Here is a 16,324-nt window from a genome sequence, read left to right as displayed (position 1 = left end):
CAGGAAACAAAGCCCAAGTAATGTCAGGAACTGAACTGAAAAGAAGAAAGCTTGATTTTGCACTGCAGAGTCACAGAATTAACAGACTGCATGAAGGCATTACTATGAAGTCTGGTTAAACGGCTGCGTAAATTCACTCACTTGAGCTACTACCGCAAAGGAAGACAATAAAGGCCATTGAGAAGTGCACAAATTATTTAGCAACACCCAAAGCTGGAAAGGCAGGAAAGGTGACCATTGTTAAACCTTGTATGAATTCAAACACTAGGACTCTGGCAAAAATGGTTTAAAAAAATAATAATCTGAACTGTTCTTATCGGAATCTGTAGTTGCACTTTTATCTCCAGCTTGTAAAACTGTTTCAGACCCAGGATGACATTTGCCAGGGCACCGTGAGCTCTCTGCTAACTCTTCCCCATCTCAAGAGCCTGGACTGGGCTACTAACTTCCAATCTGTATGTGGAGGAGCATGTAGAACAGGAGTGGGGAACTTCTTTCAGCTCAAGGGCCAAATTCCATTTTGGAGAAGCTCTTGGGGGCTGCATTCCAGTGGTGGGCAGGGCCAAAGGCAAAAGGCGCAGGTCCAAAAACAAAAGAGGTGGGACCAGAAATACCAAAAATACCAGCATTTTGTGGTTTAAAGCTCTTACTGCCAATATCTAGGCCTCAGGAGAGTCTGCTCAGCCTTTTAGAATAGCGGAAAATGGCACAAAGGCCAGGAAACCACCAAACAATCAGTGGTTGGGTGAAAGCGGGCAGGCTGGATTTGGCCCAGGGGCCTGATGTTCCCCACTCCCGATGTAGAATTTGAGGTGCAATTTTTGGCCATAGCCATGGTCAGCGGGACACACAACCACTTTTGTTGTGGTCTTTTTGCATTGTGCTACTTACAGCACCACCCAGGGCAATACGCTCTCGTTTCCAATCAAGCTTGTATCGGCTTGATCGTACTGTTCATGAGATTACAGGCCCAGAGCCAGTGCAGCAGCCTGAGATGCTTGTCTGGTCTTACATTACGTTCACTCTGGGAGCTTCGAACCATGGGTTCCTTGGTATAGGGAGTCTTGTTCTGAAAACATTTGAGAATCGCTGCTCCTAAACCAGAGATTGCCAACTGGCAGCCTAAAGCCCCATTTAACCCCCATCATGATTCCATTCAGCCCCTTCCATCCTTTCTAGGGCCAGATTAGGAAGCATAAGACCATTACTTCATAGCTGGCCTGCACTCTTCCACCAGGAAATGCAAGGTTCCCCTGGAAATGGCCAGGTAAGAAGCTGTGACTTGTGGACTGCTTTTTGGCTAGGCATCACCGCTTCTCAAGTAAGATATGAAGACTCCCATTCCACTTTCAATCTGGCAGGCATTCCTCCCATGATAGGAGAGATATCAGCCAAGTTACACATCCTGTGAGGGCCAAGCAGTTTGATGTGAGTGCCGGGGGAGGAACAAGAAGTAGACATGATCAGGGTCTCTCAAGCTCCCCCAGATGAAAGACTTGGCCATGCCTGTTTTAAACAAGGCAGACTGTGTGGTCTTTTAGCTTTGCTCCTTTCATGAATGAGACACGCTATACAGAATTTTGGGGGGAGGGGGGCTTTTGGTACAGAAAGCCCCATTAGCTTAACCATTTTCAAAAGAACTGCATGATCAAAGACAAGTTTTGGTATTGGCTGCATTAACTGTATCTAGTATTTAAATATGATATACACTGATTAGATTTTAATATAAAAACATACTTCAGACCCAAACTCCCTGAACACAGCTAGAGAGACACATTCAATATGACTTCTGTAAACCTAGCACACAGGCTCCATACGTAACAAAGATATTCCTTTCCTCTACTGCCCTAAGACACCCCCCCACCAAAAAAACCCTCAAGCAATCATCACCCCTCTACTGCTTTTGTCCTTTGGTATCCTTTACCCCAATCCATCTCAGTTTTTCTCTGAAACTTTGCTTATGCTTGGAGGGAGGAAAACTGACATGCAGTTTTGCGATACGAACACCCTAAGCACATGTTTTTTTCATTTTGTAGTGATTTCCTCCTGTAACAAGAGGAAAACAATTTTAAAAAATGCATCTCCACCCTTAAAGGATTTTTGGAATCAAACATAAGGCAATTAGAGTCCCTTAAATGGTGTGCCCCTATCAGCAGAGATGTGAAGGTCAGTCAAATTTGGGGAAGCTTTGTAATTCCAAATCCTGGACTTGTTTTTCCATCCCTGCTAAACAAGGAGCAAATGTGTGTGCGTGTGTGTGTGCGCGCGCACGTGTGTTTGCGGCATGAGTTAGCAACTCATTTCTCCCTTCCAGGTGGAGCAAATTCTAAGCAAGGTAGTCACTAGAACTGGAGGGCCAGCGCCAGTCATTTGGCACTGCACAGTAAGGTTTCGTTCCCACAACCCAAAAACTTACAAGTCAGTCTGATTTGGAGAGTTTACGCCTAACATGCCGAGGAGGTTCCCAATTGTCACTGTCGTCTGTTTCTTCTTCCTCCTCCCCCTCCTCCCCCTCTTCTTCATCATCATCCTGCTCATCCAACAACTCCTCCTCTTCCTCCTCCTCCTCAAACAACTCAAGGCCTTGCTCGGCTCTTCTCTGCCTATCTGCAAACCACTCTCTGACCTGCTCATATCCCATGCGCGATTTGGCCACCAGCTCATCGAGGTCCTGTTCATTAAGAAATTTGTGTTTCAGATAATAATCCTTCAGGATGGCTTTTCCAGTTTTAAATTTGATGACTGGCGTTCTGTCCCAGTGTTTGATCCTTTTATTGGCCCTTGGTCGCCCTCGAGGCCTTCCCCTTCCTCTCCCCTTTGGTCTTCCTCTCCCCCTCCTCCTGGAATAGACTTGACCGTTCACACTATTTGCATTGGCCCCTTGGTAGTAGTAGTACCATTTCAAGCCACCATTTTTCCAGGCATAGCGAGTATCTCCAAACCAACTCACAATCTCTGGTCGAGGAAGTCCAGTCTCTTCTGCCAGCTTGTCATATTCCTCTGCAGATGGCCACTGAGTCCGGACAAATGACATTTTAAGCATATGCAACTGTTCCTGTGACTTTTTAGTCAGCTTCCCCACCTTCTGCACTCCAGGGCTTCCCCCAACAGATGTGTCTGTAGCGGATGCTTCCTTCAAGCTCCCTGCATTACTTTCAGTCAATTCCTCATTTTCATCAGGTTGAACATTGGATCTCTTCTGTTCTGCAAACCAAGCATCGATCTCTCGTCGGGTCAGCTTTGTTTCTGATCGTATCCTGTTCAGTTCATCATCTGTAAGGTCGGGATTGCTGTGGAAGCTATCTTGGAGGACTTGCAGTTGTTCAGCAGTCTTCTCTTTGAATTTCTGAGGGCTAAAATCAGAGGCATTCCATGCTTTTTGCTGTGGCTGGGCCAGTGTTGGGGGCTCGTTCGTTTCATCGCTTGAGTCAATAATGATAGTGCAGGAATCGTTGCTGAGATGATTATAATGGTTGTGCTTCGAGTTCCTTTGGTTGTACCTGGTGTCACTGAACCACTTTTTGATCTCCCCTTTAGTCAGGCCTGTTATTTTCATGAGTCTAATGATCTCTGAATCAAGAGGAAAGTGACTCTTAAGGTAGCTGATCTTTAACTCCGTCAGCTGTTCCTTCGTCTTCTTTGCACGGACTCCAACTGTGTCGATGTTGGCTGCCGCTGCCACCACCTCCGATTTCGTAAGCTGAGGGGCTGGGACAGCAGCTACTTGCTTGGTTTCGGTAACCGGCTGCGTAGCCTGGACCTGTGCTTTCTGCAGCTGGGCTTGACTCGGGACTCCTGCTACTGTCAAAGCGATTGGGGCGGTCACAGGAAGCGTGCCAGTGCCTGCAACTTGTGTGAGAACTAAGCCCGGCTGGCCAACAATTTGGCATGTCTGCAGAATGGAAGGCAGGCCGTTGCCAGCTGCCGAAATGTGTGCCGGAATGACGGTAATTGTCTGAGGAACGGTATGCACGGTGCCATTGAACTGCTTTCTCCTCGCTTCTTCCACTTCTTCTGGTGTCCAGCTGACCCCATGTTTCAGCCGCTGGGCAGAGAACCAGATTTTTATCTGTTCCTCGGTGTATTTAGCTTGCGTTGCTAGAAGTGCGATTTCCGATGCAGTTGGGTAAGGAAACTTGTTGTAGGTGTTTCGCAAGAGAGGATTGTTATCCAAAGCGGTGTTGTAGGTCGGAATGCTATTTATAGGAATCAAGACTTTAGAAATTAAGCTGGAGTTCTGTGGAGATGAGATGGCAGTGATCACTTGTGCAGGCTGAATCACCGTTGTGGGGTTCACAACTGTGCTAATAGTTTCCGCAGCCAGTGTAGGGCTCGTGTTGGAGTCAGAAACCACAGAGGCTGGTTTTTCTATTACTTCCTCACACTCTGGGTCAGTTTCGGCATCTTTCTCTTCCGCGGGGCCATCCTCTGCTGCGTTGTGAAAGACAGCTATTCGCTTTGCTTCATTCTTATTCTTCATCATTTTCATAATTGGGGTTTTGCTAATTGAGATGCCTGACATGTGGCTCTCAGAAGCCTCCAGTTCTTCGGCTTTCTCCTCTTGCACAAAACTCCCGTCAAAAGTTAGATCGTTTACTGTTTGCTCAAATATTGTCTGGTTGTTACGCTTCACCATGGTCAGTTTAAAATTCTCCTCTCCAGGATGGTACTTTATATTATGTTCTGAAAGGGCATCATACCTTTTGGTAACAAACTTGCATTCAAGACAGACGTAGGAGGAACTTAATACAACATTGGGATGCTCAGAATCCACATGGAAAGTGAACATATTGAGATCTGGAGTCTGAAACGTGCAGTATTTGCATTCATAGCCGCCTTCAACTTTTTTATTTTGCTGATTGTCCGAGTCCACAAATTCCTGGGAGTCCTCATCGCTGGACACACTTCCTGCTGGTGTAATCACAGGCGGTTCTTCATCAACATCTGACACCACATCCACACCTGGATACGGCTCACTTGCCAGGACCATACAGGGCGTAGTAGATTTTCGCTTACTGGCCATGTTGCTGCGGTGGAAAGACGGTGGATCCTGCCCCTTCAAGCTTTCCAGAGGCGTCTATAACTACAATGGCCTTTGGTGCTACCTCAATGCATGGTCACTTCTTAACTTTTAGCCCCTTAGCAGCATTTTCATAGTGCAACTCCGTAAGATGGCAACTTGCAGTCCGAAAGTTCAAAGAATGAGCAGCAACAGCAGAACATCTGCACTGGCCACCTGCACTTAAGAAAAAAGAGATAAGAGATTTTTCAGGGCGCTGTTTCTATTGTATGAACTCAAATGTCTTTGCACCTCCTGATTGTTTCAATCCAAAGGAGTATTGCAGGCCTGCACAAGCACAAACTGGGGGCACTTCATGCGTATCCAACAGCGTCATCCGCTAGCGCAAACGACATCGCCCTAGCAGAAAGCAACTTCTGAACTTCGCTTAAGCGAGAATCCAACTGAAGTTCCACCTGCCCAACTGCTTACAGATCTTAGGTTTACAAAATGGTCTGCTAGCATTTGTGCAATGGGAAAAGGCAGTGGACCTCCATTCTTGCAGCAATTTCTTCCACAAAGGGTATGTTGGATATAGACTCATAAGCCAACTGCAACTCATCAGCCATGCACGGTGGCCCCTCAGGGGCTCAATAAACCTCCTATTATTGCTGTTTTCCAGAGATTACAAGAACAATAGGCTTGCCAAGCACTGGGCAGGTACCAGGCATGATTGGTGGGCTGTGTTCACTGTGGCAGGAGACTGGTTGTGCAGGCCTGGACTAGAAGATTGCACATCGTCAACACCATACACTCAAGCAGCCCTTCCCAACCTAGTGCCCTCCAGATGTTGTAGACTACAGCTCCCAGGATTCCTGGTCATGGGCCATGCTGGCTGGGGCTGATGGGAGTTGACGTTCACAACATCTGGAAGGCACCACCAGGTTGGGGAAGCCTGTGATCGAGTAAAAGGCTTCCAATGAATCAGACATGTAGGAAGCTGCCTACAAGATCAGAGTATTTGTCCACATAGCCCATTATTTGTCCTACTCTTATTGGTAGCGGCTGGTCAATATCTCAAGCAGAAGCTTTTGCCCATCATTATCTGATCATTTTTTAACTGGAGATGCCAAGGATTGAACCTAGGACCTTCTGCATGCAACGCATGTGTTCTGCCACTGAGCTATGATCCCTCCAACTCCATGAAGGCTCCTCCTCCCTCAACGGTTGTCACCAGCAGCCATTCCAGCAGGCTGTGACAGAGGGAAATGAGAAGGGAAGCAGGCCCATTCTACTAGCCCTGCTGAAAAATGACCTCATTATTTCTTCTTCCTTCCTCAGCCCTTCTTCCTCATGTGTCATGTCTTTTTTAGATTCTTAGCCTATGGGCATTGGCCTCTTCGTATGAAAGCTGTTCTGGGAGGCTTTTCGGCAGGAGAAAAATACTAGATAAATAGGAAGGAAGGAAGGAAGGAAGGAAGGAAGGAAGAAAGAAAGAAAGAAAGAAAGAAAGAAAGAAAGTTGGGAACTATCAGAGGACTTATTTGGGGACACGACAACATCTGGAAAGTATCACTTAGTGGCTTTCTTTGCATGATAACAAATCCTGATTAACACACAATTTGGAAACTGACAATACACACATTCCTATTAAATCTAGCTTTAATTAAGACCTTATCTCTATGTTATCTTATGGCCTGTAAACAACTTTTATTATATTTGATCCAGCAGTTAAGAGGGAAGAAACCTAATGAAAGAAGCTATGTTTCCAATTAAGTTTTACAACTTTTCATACGGAATAAGAGATTATATTTTATTTATGCCTTCAAAAACAGATCAACAGGTGTCTTTAGAGAGGCCTGTTTCTCAGAGCATGATGGTCCTAAACTACAGAAACCCCTATAAAAACAGGGGTGTCAAGCTGAGATGGCAAACAAAGAAAAACTGTTTCAGCTGCCTTTAAAATGAGCTTGACTTGCTGTTAAAATTTGGTTGAGAACCCACCATTCTAGTTTGCCTATTCTTTGCAGATCGTCACATCTTCTTCTGTCTTTTAAGGGTGGGACTGTATCTTGGTGGTAGCACACACACTTTGCATGTAGAAAGTCCCAAGGTTCAATTCCTGGCAGCTCCAGTTAAAAAGGTCAGGTAGCAGGTGATAGAGAAGACCTCTCTCTACCCAAAAGGCTTCCATATTAAAAGACAACTGCTGGATGCCCTGAGTGGTGCCACAAATCCACTGACAGCTGCCTCAAATTTGCCGTAGGTTAGGGCAACCTTTGGCCCACATAAAAGAGCATGTCTCCTATTTTGTGAATAGTGTCCAAACAAGCAATTGCTTTGAAGTGGCAATCTGAAACCCCAGTTCACTGTGAGCTCGCAACCTTCACTCTGACCTCACTTTTAATCCTATGGACAGTCAGATAAAAGGAGGGTGCTAAAAGGTTAGCGTAGAGGCTTGGGGTGAAGGACCAAGCTTCGAATAATACGCACTGGAGATGGTGTAGCAGCGCGCAATTTGTTGAAGAGAGAGGAATAGAGCGATTACTTCCAAGTGAGAAGAGGATTTTTGTTATGGGAACTAGAAACACCTTGGTAAAAGCACTAGTAAGCACTGACTGTATCTATATCTGGGCAGTATCTAACAGTGTCATTCTGCAAACTCAAATAGCTATTTGGAGCTCTGCCAAATGTTTCTGTTGTGCAACCAACTGCACAAGTGCAACGGGCAACCAGTTCCATAACTGTAATGCGCAACCATCAAGCTTAAGCCTTGTGGTGACTAAGGACTGACTACACAGGAATGTATCTGTAAATAAGTAGTGTCTTCTATCTATGTCATGAATAACCAATATAAGGCTGGCCTACACACTCAGCAGAAAGAGTACAGAATGTTGTACCCATGTAAAAAAAAAAAAACCCTGCAAGTGGAAAGCTAGCGCAGGAAAGGTTCTAGCCATGACTTTTGCCTACTATGTTGGTTTTCAATTTGCAGGTAGTTTCTAACATAGGGGAGCCTTAAAAAAAAACACCTCTGTACCATCTGCTGTTTGAAGTAGTGCAGCCATTTCTACCATGTCATTTTTCTCCATGTGTAGACCAAGACAAATATGGACAGTCAAAATAAAATCGTGAGCTCGTAACTTGGGTAGACTTGTTTGCAAGGATGAATTACCAGCTCTTAATACGCAGGCAGCTTTTTAAAAAAATTCCACATTACCAAATAGTGCACAGATAGCATAACCAAGCTCCTAGTTGTCATGATTTCTACTTAACGCAGAAGGCAATGTCTAATATTTTTATTCTGCAGCAGCCCGCGACAACATCATTTACAGGTGTCAGTTCCACCAGAGGACGCTTTTGTACTGGCACATGCATGTAAACAAGGCTTTCATGTTAAGCTTTCAAAGCAGGGAAAGGGAGGGAGAAAGAAGTATTTCAGAGTGGAAAAGACACAAAAAGTGTTGGCTTCCCTTACATTCTGCAGCTATATTGTTCAAACTCTCCAAAAGAGGCAGCCTAGAGAAATTACTTCAGACTTAAGAGATTTTTGGCTACAACCCCAGAGCCAGGTCTGTGCTTGGGCCAAGTAGAGGTCCACACGTATGACTAATTTAAAGGATTAAATATTAATTTTCAAGGAGAGACCTAGCCTCATGCCTCGAAAAGGCAACATATTTTGGAAACGGCAGAAGTTGCCTTGAGCAGTTCTAACTAATTTATCCATCTAGCTCACGATTATCTGACTGCCAGTGGTTCCCCAGCATCTCAGGCCGAGGTCCTTCTCAGAACCCGCTACCTGACATCCTTTTTAAGTGGGCATGGCAATGACTGAACCTGGAGACCTTTCTGCATGGAAAGCATGTGGTCTACCACACGGTCCCTCTCCTTTTCCAATTCTCAGGTACTTGTTAACTCATGTGCTGGGAAGCCTGCATCACCTATTCTACCAACAGTGCACACACTGTGCACATACTCCTTGATAGAGCAAGGGAGACCGTAGTGGTAAAGCACATGTTTCGCATTCAGAAGGTCCCAGCTTCAGTCCTCGGCATCTCCACTTGAAAGGATCTAAGGTGGCAGGCGATGTGAAAGACCTCTCCCAGAGACCTTAGAGAGCTGCTTCCCACTGGAATAGCCTGGAGAGACTAATAGGCTGAGCTGGTATAAGGTAGTTTCTTATGTTATCCATTCATGCTCCAACCGCTGTATGGGGTTCTCCCACAGTCTTCCTCCCTCCCTCCCTGGCTCCTAATGTCCTTAGCCTTTGGTGTCCTTTCCCCCAAGTCCTCAGCCTCCTACTCTCCTTCTGTCAACTTCATGTCCACCTACATCCCTGTTCTATTTCTATTATCAATCCCTGCTTAGCAACTCCTTCACACCAATCCCTCCTGCTGGACCCTCTTTCCCCTCAGCAGCAGCATTATTATCATTATCATCATCATCATCATTTCATTTCTATACTGTCCAATAGCCAAGCAACACAATCCCTCGGTAATGTGCAAACTGAGCCAAACTGACATTTACTTCTTTTGCTGTGCCCACACTGGCTGTCACCTAAACGACTCACTCTTTCCACCTCAGCAGTTAGAATGCTTGGGAACATTCCATGACATCACCAGAGCTTTGTCATAGAAGACATACAAAAGCCAATATCAAGATAATATTTAAATGTATGCTCGCCTTTATATTACTGTAACAGAATTCCTTTTCTTTTCATATTTTTAAGAGCCAGCTTTAGCAAATGAGAGACAGAAAGAAAGGTTGGATAGAAGGAATTCAGTATGTTGCAGCAAACTTCAATAAATCTGGCCCCTGCATAGCTATACAGAGGCCACATCAGACCTACCACCTCTGAAAGTAAAATTGACAAGCCTTGCACACAAATGTGACAATCCAAAGACGACAGACTAGAAGTTAACAAAAAATTGTATCTAAATTCTAAGGAATGCGGCATGAAACATCAGGATATTATTAAAATATGTATAAATGTTAATCATTCAAAAGGAGAGCTATTTCTGTTACAAGTTAATGAAGACTGCTTATTTATTATGACAAAGACATTCATCAATTCGTTCTCAAAAATTTTATATATATAACTGGAACACCAAGCCAATGTCAAGCAGCCACTGATTTTAGTGTCGCTGTTGCCCGGCTTTCTTTAGGGCCAACACCTGACTTTGCTCCAATCTGTATACCACTTTTTATTTTGGTTATTCTAGAGACGCTAATCTTTTAGAAAATCTTGCTTACTGCTCACCCCACCCTTTATTAATGAATGCTAAAATTTAAAATTAATATCTGTTCTACAAATTGACTTAATTTGTATGAAAGATGTCTAAAAATGTACAAAGTTGTGGGCTCTTCCTCCTACCTGATACATTTGAAAACCCTTCTCTATCACAGTTCTGAATGTGTGAGGGTGCAATGAACTCGAACTGAAATTTGCATTTCCCACCCAGATTAGGCCAGCGCAATCTGTGGCCCACCAAACCAAACATTATCGTCTGTCGGTAAGCGGAGGTGGGCATGCTGGGTGTCGGCTGGGATGCAGATGTAGGCTGCTTTTCCCTCCAGCCTGCAGCTAACTAAAGGTTCTGCATTGCTTAACCTTACAGCTTTCTCCTGGCACCCTCCAAATATGCTGAACTACAACACCTATCACCCCCAGCCACCATGGCCAGTTGTCAGGGCTGATAGGAGTTGTAGTCAACACAACTGGAGGGTACCAAGTTGGGGGAGGCTGGCCTAAAGCATCCCAGAAGGAACTGAATGAGGAAGGGGTTATGACTGACATCAAGAGGGGTTGTCAGCAGCCTAACAACTCCCCTAATAATTCTGCAATTCCAGGTAGTCAGCAAAACAAAGTGTATCGAGTCCCTGGTGGGCCACCATACCTCCACAGGTGCTGTGGAAAATTGATTTATTTTGAGCAGATTGCTCTTTATCAAAGGTATGTTACTTTTGCCACTCCTTTCACGAAAAGTCAGTTATCCTTCCCCACTTTACCTGTGAAGTGATGCAGTTTTCATACCTCCAGGCCAAAATACATGGCGGGTGGGCTGCCTTCAGCTTTGTGAAGCAATGCAGGGCGCTACAACCTAGAGCAGCCTTCCCCAACTTGGTGCCTTCCAGATGTTTTAGATGACAATGTCTACCATCCCTGACCATGTTGGCCAGGGCTGATGGAAGTTGTAGTCCAACCCATTTGGAGGGCGCAGTGTTGGGGAAGGCAACCAAAGGGGTCGATTTATATCACCCTCCTTACAAGCACTTTTAGAAACATGTCCAGTCTAAGAGGCACATACCACATTGAGAAAATATTTAAAATGAGCTCTCTATCGTACCACTACTCTTTAGTTGAGCATTTCTATCCAAAGTGGCATTTCTACTTGACAAGGTCATTTAACAGCCCAATTTCTTGTCTTTTTAAAAAAATGAACAAATGCCCACACTCCTCTACAGCATATGCACAGTAACCAGGATCATGCCCCAAGGCTCTTACAATCCAAAGTTTGGTAGCTGGGAGGGAGCAGAGGGGAAGGAAAGGATGCAAGAGCCTAGGGAACAAATGGCAGCAGCTACATAGAATCATAGAATAGTAGGGTTGGAAGGGGCCTACAAGGCCATCGAGTCCAACCCCCTGCTCAATGCAGGAATCCAAGTCAGAGCATCCCTGGCAGATGGCGGTCCAGCCTCGTCTTGAATGCCTCCAGCGTGGGAGAGCCCACCACCTCCCTAGGGAATTGGTTCCATTGTCGTATTGCTCTAACAGTCAGGAAGTTCTTCCTGATGTTCAGCCTGAATCTGGCTTCCTGTCACTTGAGCCCATTATTCCATGTCCTGCTCTCTGGGATGATCAAGAAGAGATCCTGGCCTTCCTCTCTGTGACAGCCTTTCAAGTACTTGAAGAGCGCTATCCTATCTCCCCTCAGTCTTCTCTTCTCAAGGCTAAACATGCCCAGTTCTTTCAGTCTCTCTTCATAGGGCTTTGTTTCCTGTCCCCTGATCATCTTTGTTGCCCTTCACTGAACCCTCTCCAGTTTGTCTGCATCCTTCTTAAAGTGTGGCGCCCAGAACTGGACAAAGTACTCCAGATGAGGCCTAACTAGTGCTGAGTAGAGGGGAACTAGTACTTCCCGGGATTTGGAAGCTATGCTTCTATTAATGCAGCCCAAAATGGCATTTGCCTTTTTTGCAGCCACATCACATTGTTGGCTCATATTCAGCTTGTGATCGACAACAATTTCAAGATCCTTCTCACTTGTAGTGTTGTTGAGCCACGTATCCCCCATCTTGTAACTGTGCATTTGGTTTCTTTTTCCCAAGTGCAGAACTTGGCATTTATCCCTGTACACAGACATATTTTTTGCAGCTGGGGAATCAGCACAGGTTTTCTGGAAAACATGGGTTTTGAGAAGGGATATGATAAAGACAGAGCAGGCAACATGTCTGTCTTCTGGGAAGACCCTGAGACAAGGGGCAGCCAGGGAGAAAAGGCAGAGGTGTTTGAGAGAAACTTAGGGTGATGGTTCTGGAGGAAGGAGGGTCACAAGCAGGAAATAAGGCAAGATAGAGGGTAGGGCAAGGCTAGGTAGACCTTCCAAGAGAAGGATTTTGTGTTGGTTGACAGGAAGATAGGATGGCGATATGAGAAGGGATGGTTCATAGTGGAAGAGGCAAGTAACTTTGGCAGCTGAGTTTTGGAGAATAGAGATGAAGACAGGGAGATGCAACAAGGGAAGGTCAGGGAGAGGACAACTGCAGTAGCCAAGGTGAGTGATGACATCCATTTTTGATGACCAGACACAAGACTGAGAAACCCCAAATGGTAAACCAGGCATAGCACAAAAGTACCTATCACTGAGTTCAGGCGTCCTCTGCAATTACAAACTTGTTTTAAGTCTTCTCAGAGATGCCAGATCTTTATATCCGTCTGTTCTTGGGGGCAGAAGGAGGAGCATCATCTATCACACAGGACAGGGAGATTAGACACTCTGAAAAACAAAATTACACACACTTGCCTTATAAATATTGCTGTGGACTATTTCAATTCAAAGGAAGACAACACTGTAGGCCAGGGGTGGAGTAACTTTTTCCTTTGAAGGACCAATGGCCACAGGAAAAATCAACTGGGGGCCACAGGTGATAGTGGGTGGAGACCAGACAGATGCTGGGTGTATCAGAGACAAAAGCGGGCAGAGTATGCAGCATTGCAGGACTGCATAACTCTCTCTCTCTGTGCTACCCACATAAAATTAAGCTGAGGGACTCAGGTTCCCCACCCTAGGTCTATACACCATTCCACAACTCCCAGGTAGTTAACCAAAGAGATTATCTTGGCACAGTTCATGAATATGGAGCCATAAAATCTATAATATTTTTAAGGTTTCAATACACTATTGTACAGTGGCTACAGCAGCCTTCCCCAACCAGGTGTCCTCCAGATGTCCTGGGCTTCAAGTCCTATCAGCTCCAGCCAGTATGGCCAATGGTCAGGGATGCTGGAAGTTGTCATCCAGAACATCTGGAGGGCAACAGGTTGGGGATGGCTGGGCAAGAGGGTTGGGCTTGGAGGTGGGGGACCCAGGTTCAAATCCCTGCACCACCATGATGCTAAAGCAGGGTTGGGCAAATTACACTCCCTCTCAGGCTTTCCTGCCTTTACAGGGCTGTTGTGGGCATAACTAAGCTAGCTCCATATGCATCACCCTTAGAGGACAGGAACAATGCAAATGTGACAAATTTAATCCAGCCTGCTTAATTTCCCTCTAGCCTGTTGGTTAAACACACCCACACAAGACATACACAATTCCCCCTCCTCCCATGAGCCATTCCCTCCTGAACAACTAATATTTTGTAGGGTGCATACAACACACACACAAAGCCTCCTTTACTCCCAACCTATAGCAGCCCCCCAAAATTATGGCGGTGTATTTATACAATTTGGGTCGTATAAAATAATTTTACCATATGCTTACTCAAGGCAAAGCCAAACAAAAAGCGAACGGCAAGGATCACTACAGAACAGTATTTCATAAAGAAGCTCTCGCCTTCCACCACAGGGCCTAGATTTTGGCTGCTCCCCTTGCCCCTCCACTATACAGTTTTCTAACTCCCTCTGAATCACGAAGAGAACAGGACACACATCTAGCAAACAATAGAGGCAAACAGCATTGACCAGAAACCACGCGCACAGTGTTAAAGACCCCCCCACCCCATCTCCAACAAGTCAAAATTTGCGAGAAGAGATCCATCACCTCACCGCCTGTTTTTTGAGGCTGAGTTCTCCCTCTGTGAGGGAAACCCTTCCTCCTTACCCCGTTTCCCCACAAACGGCACAAAGAAGTGGGGGGCCACGGAGCACAACACGGGGTGCCTCTCCCCCACAAGCCCCCTTCCCTCACCCCCGCTGCTCCAGAAGGGCTGAAGGACAGCAGAGGCCAAGCAACACATCTCTCAGGCGAAATGATGGCTCCAGGGCTGTGCGGGGAAGAGGAAAACGCTTGTGCAGCTGCTTCTCCCACCAATTTGTCTTCTTAAAGCTTGCGGGCCATTTCAGGCCTACGGGGAACCCCAGCCACCCACCCAGGCTCGGGCAGTTCTGCATTCTCCCACTCCAACGCAGAAAACGATTAAAAAAACCCTACCTTGCAACGTCTGCAGGCTGCCTTTACGCTCTCTCGTTTCTGCTTGTTCAGTGCAAGTCCGCCATCTTGCATTTAACACACACACACACACTCACACTGCTGCACTTTGGGAGTGGGGGGTGGCTGGGGGGAGGGGCAGTGATGCTTTGTGAACTTTGAACTAGAAGCCAGCACTTCCCCCCCCCCTGTAAAAACCCACCTCCCTGATTCACCTTTTCCACTCAGCTTGAAAAGTGGAAGTCCATCCTGCCGCCTGCTCTGACATCAGGGGACATTGTTTTTAAAAAGAAAGTGGGGAGGGGGGGAGAGAGCGGGGGGGGGATGCAGCAACCAACTGCGAACGCGTGTCTGGGTCACAGGCGCTCGATACACACAACACAGAGAAAGAAGCAGGAAGGAACAACGGGGGGGCGGGGCCAGTCGCTGCTCTGCGAGGGGCGCGTTTTCTTCCCCCTCCTTCCCGGGAGTGTGAGAACCCCGGGAGTGGGTGGGGTCACAGCCCCAATGTTAGCAAGCTGGCCCCAGAGAAAGCGGCCGTCTGGTTGGCCCCAGCGAGATTCCCCGCCGGCCGCAGGGAATGGGACCAAAACAAAAAAACAGGGGCGGAGAGGAAAGAAAAGGTCGAAAAAAGAAGCCGCTGATCGTCACATGAGGATTTCTTTAAGCATCTGCATGACACTGCCTCAGGGGCGGCCCGTCCGCACAGGCGAACTGGGCGGTCGTCTAGGGTGCTAAGTTAAGTGGGGCGCCAAATTCGAGAGGAAAAATACATTAAAAAAAAAAAAAGTATGAAAATCGTGTCTCACTATTCTATCTGTGCTCAGAAACATTAGTTGGATGGACAGACCGACATGATTATGACTATTGAAATAACTACACTTTAAAAACATTAAACGGAAAATAGAGGGGAAATGTTTACCGGAAACCTCAGCCTAGATCTGCCCTTGGGGTTTGGTAGTGCAGATTGTATGGTTCCCCTAGGCACCAGTTGCTGGCAGCTAGCCTAGGGCTGCCCCTGCACTGCCTCCTCTCTAGCAGACACATGTAGAGAAAAGGAGCAGGGCCAGGCCCCAGTCTAGTTTTTTCAGAGAAATGCAGCAGTTTAAGCCTGTCTGGGAATCAGTACTGCCCATCCTTTCAGCCTGTGTGCCATTAAGCCCTCAGGCTGGTCGATTAACTCTTTGGGGATGGGAAAGCACTCGGCTCATGCTCAGGAGTACGATGCTGCATGTGCTCCAGGGCCTGAGTTCTGTGTAAGTCCAGCCGCAAACGTCAGTACACTTTCCTAGAAGGGGTGCTTGGGTGAGAAACATGTTATGTAGCACTGAAAACACATGAGCAACTCTGCTGGCTCAGGCCAAAGCTCCATGAAGGCAAGGCAAGGTGCCTCTAGGAAGCCCACAAGGAGGGCATGAAGGCAATACCCACCTTCTGTTCTTCCCCCACCCAACAACATCTAGTATTGAGTGGCATTCTGCTTCTGAACCGGGAGATACATGTAATCAAATGGAGTATCCACCATTAATTTGTCTAATCCCCTTTTAAAACCATCTGTGTTAGTGGCCATCATATCTTGTGGCAGCAAATCCCATAAATTATGTATTGCATAAAGACAAACTTTGTTCTGCCTGACCAAAATTTCTTGCCAATTACTCCAAGTTTTACTATTATGAGA

The 16,324-nt window shown here is 46.2% G+C and overlaps 1 protein-coding gene across 3 annotated transcripts; it reads right to left on the bottom strand.

Moving 5' to 3' along the window:
• Window positions 1-1,663: 1,663 nt before the first annotated feature.
• On the bottom strand, window positions 1,664-15,329 carry ZHX1 (zinc fingers and homeoboxes 1). Of its 3 annotated transcripts, none has more exons than XM_084848838.1 (3): window positions 14,650-15,329; window positions 12,857-12,996; window positions 1,664-5,241 (listed from the first exon to the last, which is right to left on the bottom strand). In XM_084848838.1, exon 3 carries the CDS (start codon window positions 5,021-5,023, stop codon window positions 2,420-2,422), a length of 2,604 nt encoding a protein of 867 aa, XP_084704964.1. In that variant the 5' UTR covers window positions 5,024-5,241; window positions 12,857-12,996; window positions 14,650-15,329; the 3' UTR covers window positions 1,664-2,419. The 3 variants fall into 3 exon arrangements, with proteins under 3 accessions (XP_084704964.1, XP_084704965.1, XP_084704966.1); XM_084848839.1 differs by having other exon boundaries at window positions 1,664-5,236; window positions 14,650-15,043; XM_084848840.1 differs by having other exon boundaries at window positions 1,670-5,241; window positions 12,857-12,966; window positions 14,650-14,713.
• Window positions 15,330-16,324: the final 995 nt, after the last annotated feature.

This window comes from Heloderma suspectum, chromosome 4, assembly GCF_057233095.1.
Source record: "Heloderma suspectum isolate Gila_16-S chromosome 4, 16-S_ref, whole genome shotgun sequence".
Lineage (NCBI taxonomy): Eukaryota > Metazoa > Chordata > Lepidosauria > Squamata > Helodermatidae > Heloderma > Heloderma suspectum.
This window is presented reverse-complemented; position numbering and strand designations above follow the sequence as displayed.

Excerpts from the sequence above, each read along its gene's own strand:
- ZHX1 (XM_084848838.1), bottom strand. The coding sequence starts at position 5,023 with ATGGCCAGTAAGCGAAAATCTACTACGCCCTGTATGGTCCTGGCAAGT.